The sequence below is a fragment of the Hippocampus zosterae genome, chromosome 8, assembly GCF_025434085.1.
Source record: "Hippocampus zosterae strain Florida chromosome 8, ASM2543408v3, whole genome shotgun sequence".
Taxonomy (NCBI): domain Eukaryota; kingdom Metazoa; phylum Chordata; class Actinopteri; order Syngnathiformes; family Syngnathidae; genus Hippocampus; species Hippocampus zosterae.
The window spans coordinates 5,686,146-5,713,285 of NC_067458.1; the positions used below are offsets into that span (position 1 = coordinate 5,686,146).

A 27,140-nucleotide genomic window follows, 5' to 3' on the forward strand; every position below is an offset into this window, starting at 1 on the left:
AGCTAATCCTTTTTACGAAAAAGGATTAGCAGTATTCATATTTACACATTGTGTCCCACCAGCCAATGAAGGGCACGTTCAATCTATAACGAGGTTAAAGTCAAGAGTTGAACTTTACTGATGTTGCGGTATTCCTGATACAAAATTTGCACATCTGCATTACATAAAAAAACTCAACAAGATATGATGCACGACATATATGCTGTTACCGATAAACAGAATACCGAAGTAAATCCACCTAAACGACTGAGTTTGTTATTAGAGAATGCCCCTTTTGAGAGTGCAGAATTAGGTTTTTTTTTTTCTGGTTGACCTAAAGTTGCGGCCCAGTGATCAACTGGCTAGCGCGTCGGCCTCACTGTGCAGAGGTGCAGTGTTTGATTCCTGCGCCGGCCTTCCTGTGTGGAGTTTGCATGTTCTCCCCGTGCCTGCGTGGGTTTTCTCCGGGTACTGTGTTTTCCTCCCACATTCCAAAGACATGTGTGGCAGTTTCATGGAACACTCAAAATTGTCCCTGGGTATGATTGTGAGCGTGGAAGGTTGTTCATATGTGTGTGCACTGCAATTGGCTGACAACCGGTTCAGGGTGTCCCCCGCTTACTGCGCAAAGACAGCTGGGATAGGCTCCGGCATGCCCCCCTTGTGAAGATAAAGCGGATCAGCAAATGGCTGGCTGGCTGGATGACCTAATTTTTCACAGGCAGACCCCAAAAAAGTCTACAATTTAACTGGAGGCCAATTGAGACTGCCCCAGTTCTATAAATGACATATCTGCACTTCTTCATATGAGTGGCATGTTCTTTTCATTGTAGTAATTTTGCAGTACTAAAGGAGGGAGCGGACACCTTATGCTGTGTTAGGCATATTTTTTTCTTGTGTCACTTCTTCCAGTAAATGTTGAAAAAATTGGAGCCATTGGTAGGGTCGTGGTTCACACAGCTGCCACACAAAGAGTCTCAATAAAATTCATTTCATACACATACTCTTTTCATTTCCCCATAGGTATTCCTACCTAATCTCTTTTCAGAGATCTGGAGGCATTGCTTTAGTTATACGTTGTGGAATCTTTCCAAACGTCCTCAAGCCTTAACAAGTGAACTGCAGCCTCCAATGTTTCAAAAATTAGCTCTCTGGAACAAGATTGAAAGTCTGACACTGTGCTCATCTTTTCAGGAAATTAAGTATTAAGTGTTTCTGAAGAGAAAATATAAGGAGCGAGTAATACTTACACGAACACCCTTTGGCCCAGGGTTACCTTCTGGGCCAGCAGCACCCTGCAACGACGGAAGGACTGGTGATGAGAACTTTGTATGTAGGAAAGACTCAAACAACAACAACAACAAAAACAGCATAAACCCATGTACACAGTGTAAAGCACGCTCAATTCTTGACTGTTTGACACCGTACAGATTTTATTTCAAAAGCTAATCTATACTGAAAATACATTTGCAGCCATCTTTATTTGTTGGGCTCTCTCTGTTGAGCAAGAAAGAAGCAAAGACAATGGACAAACAAGTTTTTTTTTTGTCTTTTTCACTGCACCTGCCTGCCAGGGTAACCTGCAGACCCGGCTTCTCCAGGAAGTCCTGGTATGCCCTGAAGCAGACAAACACAGAGAGGGGAAGGTGAATGAATGAACAGTGAACAGGTAGATTAGATGGATGGATAAAGTGAAAGAGGAGAAACATCAAGTCAAACCAATGCTGCCAAAGCTGGAATAAAACAAGCCCTCTTCATTCTAGGGAGGCTCCACCAAGACAACCCCATCCGCTCGCTTTTCCCTTTATACACCCCTTTCAGGTGGCACCTACTGCTATTAGACTCTTTAACTACGGTACTCCTCTTTTTACTCAACCAAGTTTAACTGTGGATGACACGAAGTAGTCCCCAATTTCAATCTGCATTATTGTAAATACATGATTCAAACACTCTTGAGTAATTTTAACTTTGGCAGTTTGTCTGACCTGATATTTTAATGAACTAGCTTTATACTAGATGACAGTGCGATGCGTACAGGATTATACTGTCTATCTTTAAATTCCTTACACCAAATAAATAAAATACTTACTTCCTCTCCAGGCAGCCCAGGTGGTCCCGGATAACCTTTTGGACCCTTGGGAAAGGAATAACGCAAATGTGTTTTGAGTGTATATTTTCCACAACATTAAGAGAAGTATATGCTATCAGCCATAATATATAAAGAAATGCAAAATCGATTGTGGCATACATCAGCTCCATAAAGTGGACTGTTTAAACTAGTAAAATGTGGGCATCGCTTTCGCTTTTCCTGACCAAACTTCAAACATCACCGGGTAATACAATTTTTACATGACTCAAATGAAAACTGTTATCCCCAGTGTACAGGATTTATTATGTATTCTTTTTACCGTTTTACTGTGTTTCCTTCCTCCAACAATCCTTACTCAAATGATCAGGATCATTTTCAGGCTTCTGCACAGCTTGCTAATGAACTGATAATTTGAATCAGGTGTGCTGGAGGAGGGAAACATGGATGACTGGATAGGGGCGCCTGAGGATCAGACTTAGGCACCCCTGTCTTAGACTATTCACGAGTCAACAGCAGAGCATAAACACACATATAATCATTCACACCCAAGACTTCAATGTAAAGCGGCTAGAAAATGACTACCGTATTTTCCACACTATAAGGCACACCGAAAAGTCTTCCATTTTCTTAAAAGCTCACAAAGCGTGCCTTAAAATCAGATGCGCTTTGTGTATGGTCATTATGGTAGTATCTCAACCCCAAAATGGCTCCTTGCTGGAGACATGCGTACAATGTTATAACTTGCTTTTGGTTCAGTGAACTGTGTCACTGCTTTATTTTTTGTTGTTTTTAGTTTTTGTTGCAGTTACGAAAAAAGAGAGCTGTGTTGTTTTTTTAAAACGCCAGTGGTTAGCACGTCGGCTTCACAGTGCAGAGGTACTGGGTTCGATTCCAGCTCCGGCCTCCCTGTGTGGAGTTTGCATGTTCTCCCCGGGCCTGCGTGGGTTTTCTCCGGGTACTCCGGTTTCCTCCCACATTCCAAAAAATATGCATGGCAGGCTGATTGAACACTCTAAATTGTCCCTAGGTGTGAGTGTGAGCGTGGATGGTTGTTTGTCTCTGTGTGCCCTGCGATTGGTTGGCAACCGATTCAGGGTGTCCCCCGCCTACTGCCCGGAGACAGCTGGGATAGGCTCCAGCACCCCCGCGACCCTAGTGAGGATCAAGCGGTTAGGAAGATGAATGAATGAATGAATGAATGAATGAATGAATGAATGAATGAATGAATGAATGATTCCTTCAATGAAACTACAAAAATTGAAAATAATGCATCAAAACAGAAAACCAAGCGAGGAAATCACAAAATAAATTCCATAGCCCCCGTGCAGAATGTATTTTGTGATCTCCTTGTTTGTGAATACAGTACACGACAAAGGAATAAATAACAAAAATTTCTGAGACAGTCCAGTCTCCTACATTTTACTGACATCTGATCGTTCTGTTGCAAGTACACTCAAAGAAATGCCAAAATAAAATCTGTAGGGGGGGCTATAGAATTTATTTTGTGATTTCCTCGGTTGATTTTCTGTTTTTATGTTTTATTTTCAATTTTCGTACTTTCATTGAAGTAATCGTTAATTTACGTTTTTCGGAGGCGGTCATGAACGCCTCTCGAGTCGAATAGAGAGTGCGTAGCTCCATCTGGTGGATGCATTGTAGATTGCACCTTATAATCCTGTATGTCCAATATATCACAAAAATTACAAAATAGGCCATTCATTGAAGGTGCGCCTCATACTCCAGTGCGCCTTTTAGTGTGGAAAATACTGTAATCATTATTCACTTAAAAATGAGCATACATCTGTGGATTTCCCTTTTTCTTCAGGGGAGCCCTTGTCGTGTTGTTACCTACCGGTAATCTGTTCCACTTAATCATATTGGGAGTGTCTTTAAAACAAAAACTCATGTTTTGTTTGTGATATGAGCGTCTGGGTCGCATAATGAGCTGACTATAAGCAGTATAAGTGAAAGAATGTCAAGGATGGATGATTATTATTCACTTAAATATGACCATTAATAGTGTAAGGTAAAGAGCACTCGTGTGGCATTATCCAATCCATTCCACATGATAGAATAGAGCACGTACTTATTGACTGGAAGACCAGTCTATGATTTCCTTGCCACTTTGCTTGCACTGGTCCCCAACAATGTTGCCTCTAAATTGCGTGTGTGAGCAGTTGCAGACTTATCTCACCCTCTCAGCGCATACAGTGGCAGAGGTCAGGTGTCGAGGAATTTGTCTGTTTTATTAAATGACATGTTTTCAATAATTTATGAGTGGACAATGCCAGACCACATTGCTACGGACTGCAGTCAAACTTAATTCATTGTGTTTCAAATGACCTGTATGTTAAAATAAATGAAACAAACTCGGGCTGAATTTCTTTGTGTCACAGTTCTCTATTCAATGTTATGTTCTATTTTGATATGTAGGTGGTTAGAATGTTTTTGCAAAATATCTGCATCATGTAACTTGTGATGATCCAAGATTTGGGACAGATGTTGACAGTGGTTTGGCCGCCACGTGAATGGCTGTGTCCAAATTCACAGGCCAGGTCCTCCAAAGGCGTAATTTGTAGCCACAATACATCCCTGTGCCTGTCCAAATTTATGCGGTACACCGAGGCGACAGGAGGAGGAGCCTCTGAAGGTGTCAAAGGACCAAGCCTGCGAATTGTCTTTCGAGAATTTGGAAACCACGTGCGGTCGCGTTGCACCGAAAGTCATGTCATGCAGACAAAAAAATGTGGGCGACAACGCGGCCTTTTGGTGGATGTAGCCTGTGAATTTGGGCTCAGCCCAGGTCTCTGACATGGACTGTGGTCTATGGGAAGCTCAGAGAGTTTGTGTGAATGCTGGTGGGGGAACACTGCAACACAGTGAACTCCAAAAGGCAAAAGACAATCATGCCAGACTTGAACTTGGTCTTTAATTGCAACCGTATTGACCCTCCCGCAGGCATAGGATGCTATGGAAGATTGTGCTTGCAATTGACTCTTTCACCCTGAGCAAAGTGGGGCCCTTTCCTCTTTCAGATGACCTTTGACCTTGATCTCAAAGCACATGAGGTTTTACAGGCAGCACAGTGTTTAAGTCAAAGGCTTTGACTGAAGACAACAACGGAAATATTGAGCTCTGCAGCAGCGCAAGCAAAATCAGAAATCTCAAATAAGCAAATGTTAATTTCCTTCATTTCATTAATGAAGTTGATGGCATATAATTTTACACGATGTATTCATTTTTTAATCCATTGCATTAAGAAAAGATCAAATCTTACCTGCAAACCTGGAAATCCTTCAGAACCAAGTAGACCCGGTGGACCTTTGTCACCCTTTTGGAACAATTAAAAGACAAAAATAAGACATCTCCTTTCAAAAATATTGCAATACACAAGCATTGTATACCGTCGCGAATATGCAGAACACAGCAAAAGTGCATTGTGGAATATGAAGAATGAACCTCCAAGATGTACCGGTAACTGAAATTTATCATGGCTGTCCTATGAAATATGACAGCAGTGATTTTAAAACAATTAAAAATAATATGTTTTGGACATGGGAGTAAGAATGAAATTGTGGCTACAAAGATACCAATCTATTGGAAGTTCTGGAAAGTTAGTGTGGGTGCTTAATTCAATGGAGAAGTGTAGCTGTGTTGCATCAGAAAATATGTAATGCAAAAGAATCAAGCATGACGTGACATAGAGAGAGCATGAGGGGAAAAAGCAAGAGGGCCTCCGAAAAGAAGAAGAGACACAAACACCGGGGGCAGATTCCTTGCCTTTTCTCCTGGTGAAGCTTGACCTGGAGACAGCCCTGGGTCTCCCTTTGCACCCTAGATTGACAAGGTCACAGGTTAAGGGCACGGTCAGCAATCTAAATCTGTTTCAGAATCATCAGCCACTGACAGGAAGCTGACAGGAACAAAGTATAAACATCTCAACCAAAAACCTCCTGCTATTATTTTATTATTTGATCATCATATCCATATCGCCAAACTGTGCGTGGATATTGATGCGGTAAGGTTTTAGCGTTACTACTACTCTTAACGATATAACTTAATGTGCCTTAATAGTATTCTTATCTGTACTTTTTTAGTTTAGAAAAACCACCAAAACAAAAACCTTAGAACTCACAGTTTTGTTGTTATTTTTTAAATAAATGAACATTGTTTTGCAACTATGACATTAATGTGAAATATCGAAATAAAAATAAATTATTTCATATCAAATCATACTGTTGACACTATCTAAACAATGATTTAGTGTAACATAAAACTTGTGGAGAAAAACGAGGCAGGAACTTGAAGTTGGTCTCCAAAAATACTTGTGTGAGGTGAGATGCACACTTTCTGTCATGATCCTGTACTGTTTCTGTTTCAGTCTCTGGCGGGCTTGTAGAGTGTTCCCTCCAGAGCCGCACCTGTCATGAATCTCATCGTTACTCATCTGCCTTTCAAAGCTCAGCCATGCCGACAACTTGCTGTCGGATAATTCAGCCTTGCTCATGACTGTCATTTCCAAGCACCTGTATTTTCTAGACCAGGCATGTCCAGCTCCGGTCCTCGCGGGCTGCTGTCCTGTCTTTTTTCATTGCTCCCTGCTGAAACACACCTGATTCAAATGATCAGCTCATTAGCAAGCTCCGAAGAAGCATGAGAATGATCGTCATTTAAATCAGGTGTGTTGAAGCAGGGACAGGTGGGAAACAGGCAGGACAGCAGCCCGCGAGGACCGACTTTCGACAGTTCTAGACCTTCAGGATTTTTGCCTCATAGTTCTCTCATCACATTTTGTTTATATTTTTCTATATGTATTGGATTTCATTGTCATTTTGTGACAAATGATTTGTGTTTATCTTTTGTTCTTGCGTTTCTCGTTATACTTTGTCGGTCTTGCGTTTTGTTTGAAAACATTTTTGTCAACTCTTTTCTGTGTCTACGCTTGTGGAATACGATTCTGTTCCAGAGTATTCCGGATCTCCTAACGCTTATAACATGTTTGTCAAGCTTGGTTGTATTTCTCCCTAACAATTCACTGACTGAGTGATCTTGTGACAACGAGCATTGAGCAGCGATGTTGCGACGTCATCCCTCAGTATCCCTCCAGTCTCAAGACATAATCAGCCAAACCAAGAATAACTAAAGTATTCAGTAGGTATAACAGTTGCAATGAGTGTAAATCGATTTGACATCCCTACAGTGAAACGCTTCGATGCTACGGTCATAGCAAGAAAGCTAACCCAATGAGAAAAAACTATTTCAAGTAATTTTCCCAAGACTGTTAGAACTGTTCATGATGGAGCTTATCAGTCATGTAGTTTTTAAAAATTCAGCCTCAGGGCCAGTTTAGTACTTGGGCTCTGTACCCATTCCTGGTCACAGTGGTAGTATTTATCAATATATTCATTCTCAATACTCCTCAACTCTGAAAGAGTGGATCAAAATTGAGGTTTATTGCAGTATATCAAAATTAGCTGACATTTTGAGCTTTGATGAATGGGATGTCCGAAAGGTGCAGGTTTTCCTTAATGTTGTGACCGTATGTATGTTCGATCTCAAACTTTGGATTTATCATTCTGATGCACCAACCAGGCGACTGCATATCTCACAAAGCCCTATTTTGGTATACTGACACCTGTGCATAAAAACGGGCGTAACTTCATTGTCGTGCCAGCGCAAGTGTTGTCTGGCCTCTTTGGGGTCATGTTACGTCTTTTTGGGCATTCCGGCGCACCGAGTTGCCTTGCCCCCGACTCATTCTACAATTTGGGAACAGAAAGTCATTTGCGCTCTGCAACAAAACATGTACATTGTCATTTCCGTGCCATGGCAGTTGTCTAGTTCAGCGTCTTTGTTAATTTGGTGGACTCTCATGCCTCACTTGACCTTCATCACCAAATTTGGATACAAAAAGTAGACTACATTTTAGACTCATAAAAAGCAGGTCTAAATCAAAGCACAGGTAGTTTAATGTGATTTTGGTCTAATTGATCAAGGCAGAGGAAGACAAATTCAGCACTCTGCGGATGTGTGTGTTGGACTGACACCAGCGTCGGACAATCCCTTTGAATCAGCCTAGAAATATATTAATTGAATGAATTATAATCATTATCATCTCATTGCGAGGTGGGAGTTGGGGAGTGGTGACAGGGATTCACACAGTTGCACAATTAAGGATGCAAGGCAGTCTCCAATCACCTATTTCACATGCACGACTGAGGACATCATCCACAAGGGCAGAGCTTGCAGTTTTCCTGTCAGTGTCATTCATAGACCGGGGCAAGTCGATTTCTGTTCCCGCAATGTCATACCAGCGTCCTTTGGCGTACAGCACACGGACTAATTTTGATTTTGATGCATATGAGGGAGGCTACTAGGATTGGCCGGGAAAAGACTATTTCCATCCTCCAACGGTGCACAAAGGCGCTAATGCTCCATTTTGCCCATTCTACTGGCAAAAAGTCTAGCAAGATACCAAAAGAAAATTAAACTCTACCCATGCGTCCAGTTAAGACTGCACTTTGCACTAGATGCTAGGAACGAAAATAGGACCTCAGTGTTTTCAAATTGGACGATGATTATAATTGCACTAGCTGGTTCGCCGCCCTCCGGGCGGCTCATCAGCTAGTTCCTGCGGAAGGCTGGTAAGGTGGTGGTTCGCCGCCCTCCAGGCGGCTCATCAGCTAGTTCCTGCGGAAGGCTGGTAAGGTGGGCCTTCGGCCTACAAAAGTGTTGTTGCTTGGTTCAACTTTTTGTTCATCTTCATTGCTTATCGCGAAAATAAAGAGATGTTTAGCTCTACTAAATAACTAACAATTTCATTGCAATGCTTGTGGGTAGACAACATTTTTTCGCTAAGATGCCCGCGCGATCGGAGTGAACCACTGCCTGAGCGGCGCAGCGGCGCGGTGAAGTAGGTACGTTTTGAAAAGGGACAGACGGAAGAACAGACCGCGTGCGGGACGACGCACAATATATATATAGATGTTAAGAAATTGCTTTTAGGGAACAAATCCTGCTTTGAATGTTACAAAAATATGACGAATTAAGATTCATATAATTCCTTTACTCAGCTGGTTCTGTCACGAACTTCAGAGACGTTCATCTTGCTCAGGTTTGTGTCAACCATGTTTGACACCTCAGATTACATTTGCCCGAATAACTTCAAACATGATAGTCTCATGTTTTTGACAGAGAGCAATTGAAGCATGTAAAAATGTGCATCAGAATAGTCCAGCACAGCATACACAGAGTTCAATATGGTTTGAACAGTCCACAAAGCAGTTCGAGAAAATACTGTTTGACGCCCTGCAAGCACATAATCAAAACATTTCAGATTGTGCTTAAAACATTTGAGCAGTGTTAAGCTTCAGGGACCTCTTCCACATGTCAACTGGATATATTTTCCTGCTTTGAGGTGAAGAGTCATAATCCGGCATTCCTCCCACAGACAGGGAGTTTTAGATACAAGAATGAATCACAGAAAAAAACATTGTGGAATTAGATTAACAGTTACAGTTGTTAAGAGTTGTATTTGTGTGCAAGCGCAAGATAGTTGTACAATGGTGCGTGGAAAAATATGGTGGCAAAAACAAGGCCACCGATGTTAGACAAAAACAACAACAAAAAAATCAAGTCGGCCATTTCTAACATTGACAACTTTCATGAACCCGGCATCGGATCAATCAGTGCCGCATTGTCATTTGGTCAGTGACTGACTGGTAATTCTGCACGGTTATGCTCTAGTGCAGGGGTGCCCATTACGTCGATCCAGATCTACCGGTAGATCTAAGACAGGTCCCACGTAGATCCGAAGAGTGTCGAGGAGAAAAAAACAAACAACCATTTGTGTGTCTTTGTCCATGTTAGTAACATATTTTTTGTACTCATGTACGCTGCACCCTAATCATCTTATCAGTCTCATTTTCACCCAAAAAATATTTAAATAATAAAATAAAGCAGCTAAGTCTTGAATTTACGGTGGCGCGTGATTACGTCACTGGAAGTTGTTAGCACTCAGCAGTCTGCAATTGCAGCTTGTGCTCAGAGCTGTTGCGCTCTATCTTTTATCGTCATTATTCTCATTCAGAGTTTGCTTCGTGTTTAATTCACCGAGGGCACGGGCAAAGAATAGGAATCGAGGAGGGCCCAGGGAAGCACATTAAAACGGTACGTGTGAGCTACGATAGTTAACAGGCTGCAAAAGGGCGTCGTATGCCTCAGTTTCAGGCTGGTTCTAATCATGGCGTGTGTGTGTGTGTGTGTGTGTGTGTGTGTGTGTGTGTGTGTGTGTGTGTGTGTGTGTGTGTGTGTGTGTGTGTGTGTGTGTGTGTGTGTGTGGCGGTAAGGGTAGATCCCAGGAGCCTAGTTGATCGAAAAGTAGATCTTCGATCCAAAAAGTTTGGGCACCCCTGCTCTAGTGCCTTCTTAGAACCATGAACAGGATAAGTGGGAAATGGATCAAGAAGGGACGAATTGAGCATTTCACTTAACCAGTAAAATGAGGGGAATGATGTGGACGTCAAATGAGCCACAGTCACCACAACCTCACCACATCCTTGCTTGCTTGTTCTAAAAGAAACTTCTCCAATTTGATGTACTTGACTGATGAGAAATGCCTGGTGTACCTGTGTACATTATTTGCTCACTATTATGCTTCTTACCAACATCCGCCTGGTGCTGCTTTTATTCATTTACACACACTGTGTGCCTGAAAGAATCTCTTTTAAATGTGGTGAGAATTTTGTCTCTCCCATAATCATTGTCATTTAGTCAGTACTTTAACCCTGGAGAACCCAAGAACCCTTTTCTTCTTTGGAAAATGATTAATTATACATGAATTATGAATGAAATGAAATATATGTTATCAAGCTATCAAGAGCTAATATTATGTCAATAATATATTTGTATAATATATTATATTATACAATGGTGGTTTATGGATAGAAAAATAATGGATATGGTGGTCGACTGGTGCTAACATCCGCCTCGCAGTGCAGAGGTGCAGGGTTCTATTCTGGCTCCAGCCTTCCTGTGGGCTTTGCATATTCCCCCTGTGCCTGCATAGGTTTTCTCTGTGTACTCCGGGTTTCCTCCCGCACTCCAAAAACATGCATGGCAGGTTAATGGAACACTCTAAATTGTCTCTAGGTGTGAGGGTGTGTGCAAATGGTTGTTCGTCTATGTGTGCCCTGCGATTGGCTGGCAACCAGTTCAGGGTGGACACCGGCTGCTGCCCGAAGACAACTGGGATAGGCTCCAGCATGCCCGCGACTCTCGTGAGGATAAGCGGATTAGAAAATGGATAGATGGATGGATGAATTTGATAACTTCATTATTTTTCAAATGCAATTAACACCTTTAAAAACACATTTTGCCACTTGTTGTCATCTGAAAATGACATCACATGTCCTCACAGGCTCGTACTATCGGAAAGCCATTTGAGCAGTCAAAGATGGCTGCTTACCTTAGGGCCAGGTGGTCCTGCAGGTCCAGGCTTTCCAGGTGGACCATTGGGACCCTGAAACAGTCAGAACGAGAAAATTGAATGGACTGTTATGTTTATTCACTGAGAACAGACAAGTATTGAAGATAACTGATAAACAGTAATGAATACCAGATGTTATAAGAAGGCATGATTTTGCATATTTTTGGAAACATCCTGGCACCTTATATCAATATCAATATCATGATTCCATTCTTAAATATTATACACACACACACACGCAAAGGGGTGCACAGAAGTGGTGCACTGGTGCGCATGAGCACTGAAATTTGAGCTTTGCATTCCAATTTACTACATTAATCTAGTGTCACTGCACACGAGATTAATACAGCTCAGTTAGTCAGTCTGACAGCTGTCAGACTATGTGACATTAATTCAAAATCAAGTCATACCCCCAATAATTGCTTCCGAGGGCCAACTTCAAAATAAAAGCTTGGTCGGGCATTGTTATCTATGTACAGTCCTTCTTCTATTTTGAAGTTGACACTTGCAGCATGTTCCATATCATAGCTTATAAACAGTCATTGTGGTGGCTGGCTTGACTACGCTAACTCCATCCAGCGCAAACGACTAAATTTGCTGTCAAGACGGTGGCCTAATGTGGTGCAGGAGAGCCGTCAGCAAATTTGTTATCTCAAAATATGTTCTTGTGGACCGAGGCAAAAATAAATTAATAATAATTAAAAAAAACTAAAAAGGGCACTGGACCGCTGCTCATACTACAAGTCCAAAGTGGCCAATTACCGTATTTTCCGGACTATAAGTCGCTGTTTTTTTCATAGTTGGGCTTGGGGTGTGACTTTGGAGCAATTTTTGGTGAAATTATTCACATATTATTATCATTTCACATGTTTTTTCACCTTTAACCACAAGAGGCCGGTCTAGACCTGTGTTGATAAAACCACGATGAGTCTGACGTAAGCAACGTAGAATAGGAAGTGCTGCATCTTCTACCTCCGGAGTTGGTGGAGTTGTTTTAAAGCAGTGTTTCTCAAATAGTGGGGCGCCCTGGGGGGTGGGGGGCTGGGCGAGGCTCCAACAAGGGGGGTACGTTTGACCTCTGGGAAAATGCATTTTTATGTACCGTATTTTCACGACTATAAGGCGCCATTAAAAGTAATGGTGCGGAGCGTCCTTTATATGCGCTGAGTTCCAAAATCTGACTGACAGCCGACACGCTGTTTATATAGAGAAAAGGCGGAAGTGACTGTGAAAGAAGTCGGCCAATCAGGGAAGGGTGGGCGTGTATATATACATATATGGAAGGGAGAGAGAGAGAGAGAGGGAGAGAGAGGACAGACAAGCTAGTCCGCCAATGGTGAAGGGTGGGCGTGTAAGTGGACGCCTCAAGCCAGTACCAACACTTGTATAGCGTGTGGCAATGTGCATTGTTGCAAAACAACTCCGGTTTTGGTTTCTAAGAACCCCTGAAAATAAATTCGACAAAAAGACACGCCTACGAAGCTCAGTTCAAACTTAAAGCCACCGGTTATGCTTTTGGCATGCGTGCCCATCTCACAGCAGCGGTGAAAAAACAAGTCAAGCAAATGAACTCTGAGCTTGCCGTTATTCCCGGAGGCTTGACTAAAGAACTCCAACCGCTGGACATTGGCATCAACCGGGCGTTCAAAGTAAAGTTGCAAACGGCATGGGAACAATGGATGATCGGTGGCAAACACAACTTTACAAAGAGTGAGAGGCAGCGCTTGGCGAGTTACGCCACAATACGCAACAACGAGAGGGAACGCGGCGTTTTTGATGGATTACGGTACTTGCACAATTGTTCAATTCTTTCTACACACACGCGCTGCCACCATGTTTCGCTCTGTTCTTTACTTTCAAATGTGGGAAAGCTTCACACGAGAGAAATGTTGACTTTGCTGTTGCTACTCCTTCTTTCCGCTCGGCAATGCGTAGCAACTCACACTAGCATGTGATGCATTCAATGACAACTCAGATGTGCAGTCCTCTGCTTCTGATACAGAGGATGAGGACTTTGATGGATTTCTGGGTGATGATTGATCGAAAAACGTGAGAACATTGTACGATGGCTAAATAAAATACACCCGAACTCAGTTCTGCTTTCGTTGCCTTTTTAAAAACGTGTTTTTATCTTATCTGTATGTCTTGGCATGCTACCGTATGCTTCAAGCTAACGTGTTAGAGTGCGCGCATGCATGCCGTATGTTTAAGCTGGCGTATGTTTTACCACTGTAAAACTGCGGCTATTCGTACGATGCGTCCTGTGTATGTGTAAAATACAGAAATGTCACGCATTAATGAGACTGCGGCCATTAGTACGATGCGTCGAATAGTCGTGAAAATACGGTATTTATTTTTTACTGAACTAGAATAAAGTGCAGTGGCACATCCACTACATTAGGGGGCAGTGGCGCTCTCATTGGCGGAGTTTGCGCAGGGAACATTCGAAGGGAGAAAGACGTATGTATGACGAGGCGTATGTAGCGCTTGGCTTCATTGTGACCACGGTGGCACACGAGGAAAGATTGGTGTACTTACTGTGTCTAAAAATATTGGTAGCGGACTGCATGAAGTCAAATAAATTAAGGCGTCACTTAAAGACATTACACCCCAATCACGCTGATAAACCGCTTGAGTTTTTTCAGCGAAAACGTGCCGAATATTGCCAACAATCCTGCCGCTTTGTGACTGCTGCTTCAGTAAACTAAAATACAGGTCGCGGCTACACATTGAGCAGGAGCTGAGAGTTGCTGTGTCCTGCTTCAAACCTTGCTTCGAAAAGATGTGCATTGCAAAACGTGCTCATTGTAGCCATTAATCCAGACATCATCTTTGATTAAAAAAAAATCTGCACAAATTATTTTATATATATATATATTTTTTTTTTTTACAGGTTATTTTTTTTAAATATTGTGCTCCTGAGTTAATGATGGTGATCAGTTTGAATGCATTATTTATTGATTTTATGTAATTTTATTTTTCAGTGTCGTGGTGTGACATGGTCAGTCAAAAAAGTTTACAATTTAAGGATTTAGTTTTGCATTTCAAATGCACTTTAAATATTTTCTGTTACAGTTAATGAAGCTAGTCTTTGTTGTAAGTTGGTCCATTCATTCATTCGTTCATTCATCTTCCGAGCCGCTTGATCCTCACTAGGGTCGCGGGGGGTGCTGGAGCCTCTCCCAACTGTCTTCGGGCAGTAGGCGGGGGACACCCTGAATCGGTTGCCAGCCAATCGCAGGGCACACAGAAACAAACAACCATTCGCACTCACACTCACACCTAGGGACAATTTAGAGTGTTCAATCAGCCTGCCACGCATGTTTTTGGAATGTGGGAGGAAACCGGAGCACCCGGAGAAAACCCACGCAGGCCCGGGGAGAACATGCAAACTCCACACAGGGAGGCCGGAGCTGGAATCGAACCCGGCACCTCTGCACTGTGAAGCCGACGTGCTAACCACTGGGCTACCGGGCCACCAAGTTGGTCCATAATTCTCTTATTTTATTCTCTTATAGGTTAATAAGAATACAATGTTATGCAGAGGTGTATTTTGAACAATTTTATAGACAAATGATACTATTTTTAGTCGCACGGGGTTGGGGGTGTGTGAGATGTTTTCCTCTTCGCAGGGAGGGCATGACAGAAAATAATTGAGAACCACTGTTTTAAAATGACACAAAGGATGAAGATTTCATTGGATTTAGTGATCTGGAGTGCCATCGATGGATTGGTAAACATGTTAACATGTTCTTTATGCTGTAGTTATCTGAATAACTCTTAATATGTTACTTGAACATACCAGGCACATGTTGTTTATGCGTCATGTAAGGTTAGCATGTCATACACTTATTCAGTGTGTTGTTTTCTATTTTATTTTAATTTTAAATTGACTTTCAAGATGACATGTATGTTCTTGGTGTTGGATTTTTATAAATTTTCCCCCAAAATGTGACTTATGTCTGTTTTTTTGTTCTTTATTATGCATTTAATGGCTGGTGCGACTTATACTCAGGATCGACTTCTGGTCCGGAAAATACGGTAATTTTTCAAACGGGCCATGCAACTGTGTTAAATACGAACTTAATGTATTTTTATAGAACAGTAAATTGCAGAAGCTGTAGCAGGGAAGCCCAGACTTCCCTGTCCCTAGCCTCTTTGCCAAGGTCTCCTGGTGGAATCAGGTTATTGTTTTTGTTGTTCTTCTTATATTACAATTATTACTCTTGTTGTTGTGGCTCATGTTTTCTGTTCCATTTTATGTGCATCCATTTATTATAGCTTTGTTTAAAGTCCTCTATCAATAAAGTTCAATCGAGATTTTTTTTGTCGACACCAGGTGCCCATTACAGTGAAACTCCTCTGCAATGAAACCCACATGGGCGAAAATACCCCCTAGTTTGAAAAAAATTCTTCATGCATTAACACTATTCCCACTGTCCTAACCCCCATACAACGAAAAAAAAACCCTGTTGCGTGATACGAAATTGTTTTCTCTGCTCTTGCCTCAAAGAGATTCACTACAACGAAGTTTAATCCAACAGCGACCTCTACTGCTTCATTCGGAATCGGCAACAGAAACCACGACACTGTTTATTACAGCTCAGAGTTTCCTGAACGCAACATACTCATAGCTGCTCTTCCATTGCCTTACCGAGCATCGTCCTGGCCTCCGATTGGCCAAGCGGGACCTCACTTTCTATGTGTGTAGATACTGTAGCTAGATCCATGGAAGATAGAGTGGAATGCATCTGATTAGCTGCTGAGAGTTAGTTGCTTTTGGCTCGACGGACAGTCAAATAAACGAACGTTTCCTGGAATGGTTTAGTTGTTATCATGGTAAAAACCTTACGCTAACTGGAGCGCTAATTAGAGAGAAGGCGAGTTCCATCGCGCTAACTATGGCCATCGAGGACTACGAAGCGTCCTGTGGTTGGCTTTAAAAAATCATTGCATGACGTCAGCTGAGCAACGCTGTCTTGGGTGGCGATTGAGGGGCGGTCGAGCTCAAGACAGTGAGATGGTGGAAAGAAAAGCCACCGGGTCCAGGAAGTATTTGCTATTGTTAGATTCAGACGCAGCATGAACGTTGCATTGCTAAAATGGCTACAAAACGGACCTTTGGTCAAGCAGCTAAGACAAGAAGCGCTCTGACGCTAGAAGAGAGGGTAAAAGTGATCAAAATGAAAGACAGAGGGGAGAAATTGCTGTAAGTGAATGTGAATGCTGATCGTAAATTTCACAATTTCTTTCCCTTTTTTTTCTTTCTACACTGACTATATGAAGTGTGTGCTCATACCTATGCACTGTTGGAATAGAAATAAAGAGTCCACATACGTTTGTGTGTGTGTGTATGTGTTTGCTACTGTGAAAAATCCCCTGTTGTGAAAAATTTCTTGCTGCAAACATGATTTCGTTGTAGAGGAGTTTCACTGTACGTCGATCACGATTGACCGGTAGCTTGCGGTCGATCATGAGGGGTGTGGAGGGGAAAAAAAATAAATATGTGTGTCTTTGTGTTTATGCACACTGCACCCTAATCATCCTATTAGTCTGACTTTCACAAAAACTTTTAATAAAATAAAATAAAGAAGGTCATCTTTGACACGGTAGCGCGTGTGTCAGTTGTTCGCACTCAGCAGTCTGCAATTGCAGCTTGTGATCAGAGCTGTTGCGCTCCATCTTTTATCATTATCATTATTCTCATTCAGTGTTTGTTTCATGTACAAACAAGGGTACAGGCAAAGAATGGGAATCTGGAGGGCCGAGAGAAGCATTTTAAAACAGTACGCGTGAGCTGCGTTAGTTAGCGGGCTGCAAAAGTACATCACATGCCTCCGCGTCAGTCTGTTGCTCATCGTGGCACGCTTGTTTATGTGAGTGCGTGTGCGCAGTAACTGGTCGAGCGTGGGAGCTTGGTTGATCGAAAAGTAGATCTTCGGTCAAAAAAGTTTGTCCACCTCTGGTCTACACGATCCTTGTTCAACTCGAAATTCCAATAATGTATTGCTGTGATATAAATTCTTGGTGCACCTTAAGGCCGTATCTCAGTGAGTGGCGTAGGTTTGCAAGCTTGTGTGCATGTAGCAAATGTTTATTCTTCCATCCGGGTTTGTTCAAGGTCGAAAACATGAGCATAGATGTCCAACAATTGTTCAATGCTTGTTCATTTGCAACTGTTTTCAACGAGGAATTAACCGTGCCAGAAAATAAACATTCGCTACATGCACATACGCTTGGAAACGTTTGCCGTTCAGTGAGATACCGCCTTCCGGCATTTCATTCCTTTAACTTCAGGTATGCAAGAAATAAAACACAGCGCACATGCACAACGACAGACACATAATCACAGACACACTATAAATATGCCACATTCCTGTATCCCTGCTGCTTACAAGCCAGGATTGCTCGCCACTAGAGTCAAAGGCCTACAAGAAACAACTTTGTTTTTCATTCAGTACTCTTTTGTAATAAAAGAGTAGAATAAAAATTGTAATGTGTTTTTTAAATTTCTGAAATTTACAAAAGTACTTATTGGTGAACAGTATAAACAATTACAGAAACATACATTTGTAATGCTACAGTGAAATAGTGTTAATTGAGGACAGCTGTGGTGTAAACTTTGTTATGCACTTATTGTTTTGGTAACATGCACTTGAACTTGCATTTCAACTTAATCTTAACAAGATTTGGACAAATAACAACAAAGTCAAATATTGCTGTTTTTAGCGAGTATGATAAATAATTTCAGGAAACAGCGACCCATTTAGTGACAAAAAGGAAACCACAACCAACTTGATGACCACAGCTTTTTCCTTCATGAAAGCCTTGAAGACAGATTCAATCACGATCAGTAAGGCATGCCTTAGCATCACCTTCAAAGTAACCTTGTTTGTTTCCACGACGAATGCCTCCGCCATTGTGGGATAGTTCAAAGGCTTTGATAACGGTTCCAAGCCGAATAGGTCTGACACACTATGCTGAGCCAGCAGCGACAAAACCACAGCTTGACCGCACACTGCCCTAAGCTTCCAACCACATAATAACTCCAAGCCTCACTCTGTCTCGGCTTCATGACTCAGAGGCTTTCCATGTGTTCTCCAACCTTTCATGAGTAGACATGTTTCACTTTTGACCAGCTGCCCTCCTATCGATCATCGTGAAAAGGCAGGAGAGTGGGAAATTATCTTATGCCTTTGCAATGTAACCGTGATGCTACTCATCATATTATGATGTCATGAAGAAAAACGGATGGTTTCCAGCTGGTGCTGCCTGATGCACGAACATGACAGAAAAGTGGAACATCCATTCTATTTCCAATCAGACTGCTTTGCTTCACCAATGACGCCATACTTTCAGCTCACGAACAGTCAGCGCATCCATGCAGAGAGATCAGTTATGCTTTCTCTGTTTGTTTATTTATTTATTTATTTATTTATTTGTAAATCAGCTTTCAGTAAGGCTCCCGAGAGAGAAAAGTGCAATTGATTCCATATTAAGAAGCCATACAGACATTGTCTCCCATCTTAGCGTCTTTCTGTGGCGTGCTCGCCTTGCAGGTGCATGGAGCCACACCCTTAGCTTCTTGCCAGGTGTCTGTGCCAGCTGTGCGCAGAGGTGACTTGTTTCTGGCCATGGAGCTGATTCATGTTTATTAATTATGATTTATTTATTTTAGGAAGTCATTAAGTTCCTGAATCCAGGTTGGAAAGGATGCCAGGTAGAAGACATAACGTGAAAGCGAGTGACCCCATGGCGAGAAGCGGGAGACATGCATTAACAGCAACAACAGCCTAAATGAACAAGTCGCATGTATGTCATGTTCTGCATTTGATGTCATCAAAATATGTGACAATTCTGGTGTCTGACACCATTCTTTTTCCTGAATGCATGAACTTACGAATATCTTTTTTGGGGGGGGTGAGGGGCAGCAAGATGTAAACAGAATTAAACAAGAACAAAAGTCCTTTATTTTTGACTCTCTTAATGTAGGCAACTATATCTGGCTGTTACATGCAGCACTATGGTTAAACCTGTCAGACGTTACTCACCCTCGAGCCTCTTGCTCCCTGAGGACCAGGTAAACCAGGGGGACCAGGAGGACCCTTGAGAAGTGAATGAGAGAGAGAGAGAGAGAGAGAGAGAGAGAGAGAGAGAGAGAGAGAGAGAGAGAGAGAGAGAGAGAAAGGAGGTGGGGGATAAAAAAGAAAAGAGTAAAAATGTTAATGACATGCAATAACATGCTATTCACTGTCCCAGAATCCAGAGTGAAAATGTACTAATTTATGTAAGAGCTGTCAGGTTCAAAGCCTGTGTTCAGCAAAAACTATTTTGTGGTGCTCTCAGTGAAGGGGGTTAAGTTATATTTTGCGAAAGACACTGTTACTATCAGACTTGGAATTGTTTCAACCTTCATTCAAACCAGTTTTGTGGTTTCATAATCTTTGGGCCAGTAACAAGCCACAATATGATTTTGACGTATCAACACATGAATGTGACATCCTATGCATCATTTCTAGCCAGCAACAATTCATACACATAATTATTATTAATATCCATCCATCCATTTTCTGCTCGCTTTACTTTACAAGGGTCATGGAACATGCTGGAGCCTATCCAGCCGTCTTCGGGCAGTAGGCGGGGGACACCCTCAACTGATTGCCAGCCAATCGCACAGCACACATTGATGCACAACCATTTGTGCTCACCATCACACCTAGGAACAATACCGTAGAGAGTGTTCAATCAGCCTGCCATGCATGTTTTTGTAATTATTTCACTAAGCATACGGAAATGGTAATGAGTTTCTGAAATCAGTTTATGAAAACGTATGAATTGATTTACTGTGTGCACGTTCAAGTCTCTTCCGTGAACTTATTTTCTACCAAAGGCATTGAGTTAAAACAATATATTACAGTACAAACAAATACTACTCAACTCAACTGTATTTATAGAGCACTTTAAAACAACCACCACTGTATATGAAGTGCTGTACATGGAGCAAATAAAGCACAAAAACAGTCAAACTAAAATCAAGTCAGAGTCATTAATGGCATTGAAACTGCCGCCCCTGCACTTGTTTTCAGTGTTGTTCTCCTCGTGGAATGTTCTCATTCTGGCTCTTCCCCAGGTAGTCGGGTGAACTGAATGTATCATAGGCGAATGTGAAGTCATCAGAAATGGATGTTTCACCATAGTTGCCCTGTGATTGACTGTCACCTAGAGTCATCTTGGAAATAATCCAATTCATCCCTTATCAGCATACGCAGGGGAAAAGGACTTAATGAATATGTTCATGCTCCTTGCTGTTCATATGCTGCATTGAACACTAAAGAAAATCCATATTAGGTCTCTTTTGTATTGACAAATAGTAGTAGTTTTCAACCTAATGTCTAATGTCCTATAAAAAGAAAAAAAAGCAATGTAGTAGAACGCATGCTCAAGCATGCATTTCAAGACTGTGGCCCAAGAGCAACCTGTGTATACACCACAGCCTATTTGGAAGCATGCCTGTAAGGCAGTGAAATACTCCCCTAAGGAAGGAAACCAGCTTTTTTTTCAGAGCTCAGCCGCGTATGTCGTGACAGACAGAGCCACTGAATTTCAACTGAGCGTGCATTCAAAACAGGCCTGCAAATGGCGACAGTTGCCAAACAAACCATCAACGATAACAGCAGAAAACGCCAAGTACTGAAGGACCAAGCTATTGTTTTTTTGAAACTTTGATTGCATCAGACGTTTAAGATGCTACCCATGATACCACTCAATTGTAATGTGCATAATAATCTCATTTGAACTTGAAATTACCAGTGACGTGATTCAAAATCAAAATGAATGACAAAATTTGAGTCATTGTGGCTTTTTCAGCCCTCAATAAATAATACCTCAATGTCCTACAGGAATTGATAACTGATGCAGTTTCCAACAGTGACTAACTCTATTTTTACCACATGATAGCAAACTATTCATCACATTACACTGAGTTGAATCTGACTTCCCAGATTAAATGCAATATGCTTCGAACAAAAACATAGCATGATCACATTACAATTCAGATTCTAAAATGGGAACACTGAAAAAAAGGGCAAGTTGATCTATGTCCCACCTACATGGCTGCAGGCAATACCAAGGAGGTTGACAGGTGATTCAAAATGTTTTACATTGTTAGAATGAAATATCTGATGCCGTGCATTCTTAGAAACATTACCCAGTCCCTGCAATGTGCGCTCTAAAATCATGTTCAGCGGCAAAGTTATCCTGACAGCCAGCTTGATGTAAATCATATGGCTGAATGAAGAGCAACATTTACAGTGTATACCTCCAACCTTCAGAAGTTACTCACACATGAAAGTCAAAGCCAAAGCAAAAACGTCAGCCAAGATTTGGGAAAAGGACTCATAAGGTATGTTCATTGGACAATTTGCATGTACTGTACATCAGGCATGATCAGCTTATCAGCAAGCCCTGTAGAGGTCTAATGTGTGTGTGTGCCTCATAAAATGCTACAACATACGTGAATCCATTGTGTATCTTCATGTACCTTCGATCTGTGCCAACACCATAAAAAGGGTAACAACAACGCTTTAATACCATCACTATGGTGACGCTTAAACGTGCAACAGACACCACAAAAAAAACACAATGTGCATGAATGATACAAGCAACACAAAACCTGGGGAATTTTGCAGATGTAACCATAAACATGGGTGGCCCGGCAGTCAAGTGGTTAGCACGTTGACTTCACAGTGCAGATGTACTGGGTTCAATTGCAGCTCCGGCCTTGAGGAGTTTGTGTGGAGTATGCATGTTTTCTCCGGGTCCTCCGGTTTCCTCTCACATTCCAAAAACATGCATGGCAGGCTGATTGGACACTCCAAATTGTCTCGAGGTGTGAGTGTGAGCGCGAATAGTTGTTCGTTTCTGTGTGCCCTGCGATTGGCTGGCAACCGGTTCAGGCTGTCCCCTGCCTACTGGGACAGGCTCCAGCAACCCCCCGGAACCCCCGCGACCCCAGTGAGGATAAAGCGGTTCGGAAGATGAATGAATGAACAATAAACGTGAAGCCACATTTTTATGAAACTACATTAGCAGCGTCCCCCTGAAATACAGCGACATAACAAGGCTCCACAGAATAAACATAATGTGCCTGAAAACATGTAACTCACCATAACGTGAAATCAAGAGCCACTCCCCGTATATTGTTCAGAGTGGGCTGGGTGCATGGCAATCACCAGTCAGTCGCTGTAAACTCATATTTCAATTGTTCACCTGGCTTATGTTGTCTCATCACTCGGCTTTTTCCCCGTTGTAAAGAAACATTTCAAATCGTCTGTTTTTATTCATTTTGCTTATTAATATTAAGACTGAGACAATTAGAACCTTGACATGAGTCCGCAATTGTCAGGTAAAACATGGAGGACCCGGCCACTTGTAAAAATATAATATTTTTTTCGCCTCAGCTAAACCACAAGTACATTGACGTGTTTTCTACATTCATCAGTGCGGCCCGCCGGTCCAAAGTGAACCGGTAGTGGTCTGCGGACCCTTTCCTTTAAGCGGTTTTAGATTATGCTTGATTAGTCCAGTGGTTAGCGCATCGACTTCACAGTTTAGAGGTCGTGGGTTCGATCCCGGCTCCGGCCTCCCTGTGTGGAGTTTGCAAGTTCTCCCCGGGCCTGCGTGGGTTTTCTCCGGGTGCTCCGGTTTCCTCCCACATTCCAAAAACATGCACGGCAGGCTGATTGGACGCTCTAAATTGTCCCTAGGTGTGAGTGTGAGTGCGAATGGTTGTTCGTTTCTGTGTGCCCTGCGATTGGCTGGCAACCGATTCAGGGTGTCCCCCGCCTACTGCCCGAAGACAGCTGGGATAGGCTCCAGCACCCCCCGCGACCCTAGTGAGGATCAAGCGGCTCGGAAGATGAATGAATGAATGAATGAATGAATGAATGATTTATAACATCCCAGAGATGTCCAGTGAAGCAGCTCACATTGGAGTATACAAATGTAAATTTAGTTTGAAATTTCTCTTTCCAGTTCAAAATGGTAAAGAGACAAGCGCCTAGTGATAAAAGTGCACATGAAAGGACATAATGATGCTACTCTTGATGACATATGGCAATAAATTTGTTAAGCGCTGTAATCTAATTTCTGTGTTTTGATATTACTTGACATGTGACTATACTATTTAAAATCTCTCTCATAAACACTTAAAGCATGAAGGGACTCGAGTTACCTAATATTACTCACCGGAAGACCCGGCTCTCCTTTGGGCCCATGTAAGTTGTCGTCATAATCATACAGGAGGTCTGCCTCTTCATACTCATAATCATATGCGTCCGTGGTCCTATCATCATAGCTGCCATCCAGTTGGTGTTGCTCAAAGGGGTCTGCATTATTTTCATGATGCAAAGTGGTGCCACTAGCCATTGGATGAGTCTCCAGGTGCTGCAGAGCGTCTTGAGGTTGAAAGTTTGAGTCCTCAGGGTTGGGCATAAGTCCTTCCTTTAAATGACTCTGCCTCACTGAGTGAATCTGGCCTGTAGAAGCATCAGTGGGGTTGTTCTCTGAGCTCTTGTCATATTGATCAGACTCCCCTTGGAGTCTCGCTCTGTTGGCCAGTATGTTTTGGGATGTGCTGACAGTTACAGTGAAATCCAAAGCTGGTTGCCCACTGTGAGTAGCTGAATTTGCTCCATCAGCCTGAACTGAAGATATAGTCGACTTTGCAAGGGTTTCAAATGCAAAAATGTGCCTCTGGTCTTCCAGATGTGCTTCTGGTATTGGGCTTGATGTTGAATAAAGTTTGAATACACTGTCAGAGGCCATTGTTCCCTTGGATTCCATTAGCAAGTGATGAATATTTGCTGTTCCAAGAGACGACATTGTTACGGCATCGGAGAAGCTATTTTTTGCCAAGATAGCCAAAGCATGATGTGCCCAAGACGACCGGTACGTGTCGGCCAGCCGGCACTGTTTCCTAAGGTAGTTACAATAGTGTGCAGCAGCTTGGGCTGCAGGATATATATCAAGTTGGCAGACTCGACCATTAAACGATGCAGCTTTGGGGTTCATCCTGCCCAAAGTGAATAGAGTTCCAGAACTCCCAAATGTCTGAGACCTCCCGAGGATTTGCTCCTGCTGGTGTACTGCTCCACAATCGGAATAAAAAGACACTGAGCGCTCTCGAACACCAATGGCAAAAGGACGCTGACGCCCATCATGCCAATTGTAAGTAAAGTAGATGGCGGCATTCTCTCCTGTATAGACGACCACTCTGCGCGGAAGGAGCTGAATGCCAAAATGCAGTCTGTCGCTGCCATCTCTGACACTGAAAATAAAAGCGTTGTTTGCTCGCCAGGAGCTCACACTTAGAACGACGGAAAACTCCTCACCAAACTCCGGAGGAAAAAGACTGCTCGTGGGAACCTCATAAAGTGAGTTTGAGTCTAGTGTTACCCCATGTCCAGAAAATGGGAGATTTATAGTTGAGGGAACAGTGGTATAAGTGGTTGAAGGTTTGGCAGTCCTTTCGTATGGATTGTCTGTTGTTTTCTGAACTGTTAGCCCAAGTTGATAGAGGACATCCACTCCTGAAAAAACAAAACAAAAGAGACAATATTAGAATTTAGCAAACTTACTTTGTTTCGATACTTCCCAGAAAAAGGGTCATATGGCGGTCCCTCTCTACTTCGCGATTCACTTATTGCGGATTCAGTGCATCGCGGATTTTTCCAAAATACTGTATTCAGAAAAAAAAGGCAGAATGACTCTGAGGTTTTGTACATGCCTGTACTGTACATGCAGCGGGCATGATGGTGACTCTCTGCCATACTGTCTCTTCTGTTGTTTCTACGTGCGTGGCGGAAAGAGAGGGGGCGGGTGTGGGCCTGTCCGAAACAGCAGCACGGCTCTCTTCGCCTCCTTCTCATCAATACCGAGTAATTGTCTTATCATTAACATATCGGCTGCACGGGGATAGCTGGCCAGGATCTAGCTGGAGGCTAACGGTGGCTACACCGTCAGAGTGTCAAATGAGGGCCGCCTTCTACGCCACCAGCACAAGTCTCTTCGCTTCTCTCAGAAGGCAATGCTGATGAATGTTAATTACTGCATAAGGTTTTACAATGAAAGATTTAAGTAAATATGTGTACTGCTCTAGTCTTTGTCTCAAAAATGTCAAGTATAAAAACTGTTTACATATTTTAAACATGCTGATACCCACAAACACTTACACAAAAATTCCTACTTAGTCTGACCATCTGGTCTCAAGCCAGAGGGAACAGGCGGGTGGGAGTAAAGTGTAAAGAGTAAAGGATGCATTTTACTTAATATTTGTATTCTGTTACATTATAAGACGGGTGGTGGATAAATGTGTTATCATTCTTGTGCATTTCTTGAGATGAGGTCACAGTAAACATTTACAACAGGAATAGCGCTATGTATGCCCAAACTTTTCACTAATGTAAATGTATATACAATATGTACAGGTATGTGGAGTTATATATTTTTGTTCAGCTGCCTTGTTTTTTAAAAGACTACTCATGGTTTGGAAAGGATGTCATTAAATATGGGCAAGTGGGGCTATTTTGATATGGACTGGGATGAATTTTCCCATTCATGTACATTGAAAAAAAATTAATGAGACCCTGGATCAACTTTAAAAAAACTGAAACCATCCGTTGCACCTGACGTTTTATCTTGAAACTTAAATGCAACATGAAAATGTTAACATTTAAACAAATTTCTTCAGGTGAAACAAATCAATTAATTTCAAGTTGTTGGTCCGAAATGAAAATGTGTTTGTTTGTTCATTACACATTGTAAAAAATCTAAACCAAAACCTCTGAAGAAGGAAGAAATACTAGCCAGAAACCATATCTTAATTTTGGCTTGTGTAAAGTTGAAAGCCTCATAGTTCAGAGATCACAGGTTCAAATCCAGCATCAGGCATTTCCATGTGTACTTTACATGTTTTCCTGCATAGAGTTTCTCTTTGTACTATACTCTGATTTCCTCCTGTATTCCAATAATGGGCATGCTAAGGTTAACTGATGACTCTAAATTGTCTTTAGATGCAAATGTGAATAAAAACACAAAATTGTTAAAATCTATATATACTTTTTTTAATAGTTTGTTCCAAACAACCAAAATGGTTTACGTGAGGCACAAACTTGCATGTTAAACTGAAAGGATTATTTAGGTTAAGTAACAAAGCTAATTGAATTATTTAAATTATTTTTTTTCAGTGTATGTGCCTCAAATGGCAAAAATAACGCCCCCCCCCCCATTCAGACCACAATTCAATGAGTTCTTGATTGGTCCTGATGCAAAGCTTTGACACTCTAATAAACAATTCAATCAATATCTCTCACATGTTTCATTGTGTGGACCTGATATGGACTGTTTTCAGCGCTTTTTGGCCACGACATTCGTCATAGGAGCAGTATCTGTGCTTGGTGGTTGCGCCTTCTCGGCAGCACGCCTGTACCAGCACAGATTTTGATTGGGAGGAATGTCGGCGCCATTGACTGTCGGTGCTGGACAGACCTGGGGCGCTTGTGTTTTTTGCGCCAGTAATGGGCAGCA

The 27,140-nt window shown here is 42.1% G+C and overlaps 2 protein-coding genes across 3 annotated transcripts in view; one reads left to right on the plus strand and one right to left on the minus strand.

Annotated features, from left to right (window-relative positions):
* The window catches only part of mpl (MPL proto-oncogene, thrombopoietin receptor), a 297,799-nt gene that overhangs the window by 256,264 nt on the left and 14,395 nt on the right, over positions 1-27,140 (plus strand).
* Positions 1-27,140, minus strand: part of LOC127605621 (collagen alpha-1(XXIV) chain) — a 130,579-nt gene that overhangs the window by 84,614 nt on the left and 18,825 nt on the right. For both annotated transcript variants that reach the window (XM_052073292.1, XM_052073293.1), the window contains 8 exons: positions 23,802-25,144; positions 19,607-19,660; positions 11,535-11,588; positions 5,849-5,902; positions 5,346-5,399; positions 2,069-2,113; positions 1,543-1,596; positions 1,230-1,274 (listed from right to left, as the gene is read on the minus strand). In XM_052073292.1, the coding sequence (XP_051929252.1) occupies positions 1,230-1,274; positions 1,543-1,596; positions 2,069-2,113; positions 5,346-5,399; positions 5,849-5,902; positions 11,535-11,588; positions 19,607-19,660; positions 23,802-25,144 (1,703 nt within the window). The remainder of the gene's footprint in view (positions 1-1,229; positions 1,275-1,542; positions 1,597-2,068; positions 2,114-5,345; positions 5,400-5,848; positions 5,903-11,534; positions 11,589-19,606; positions 19,661-23,801; positions 25,145-27,140) is intronic.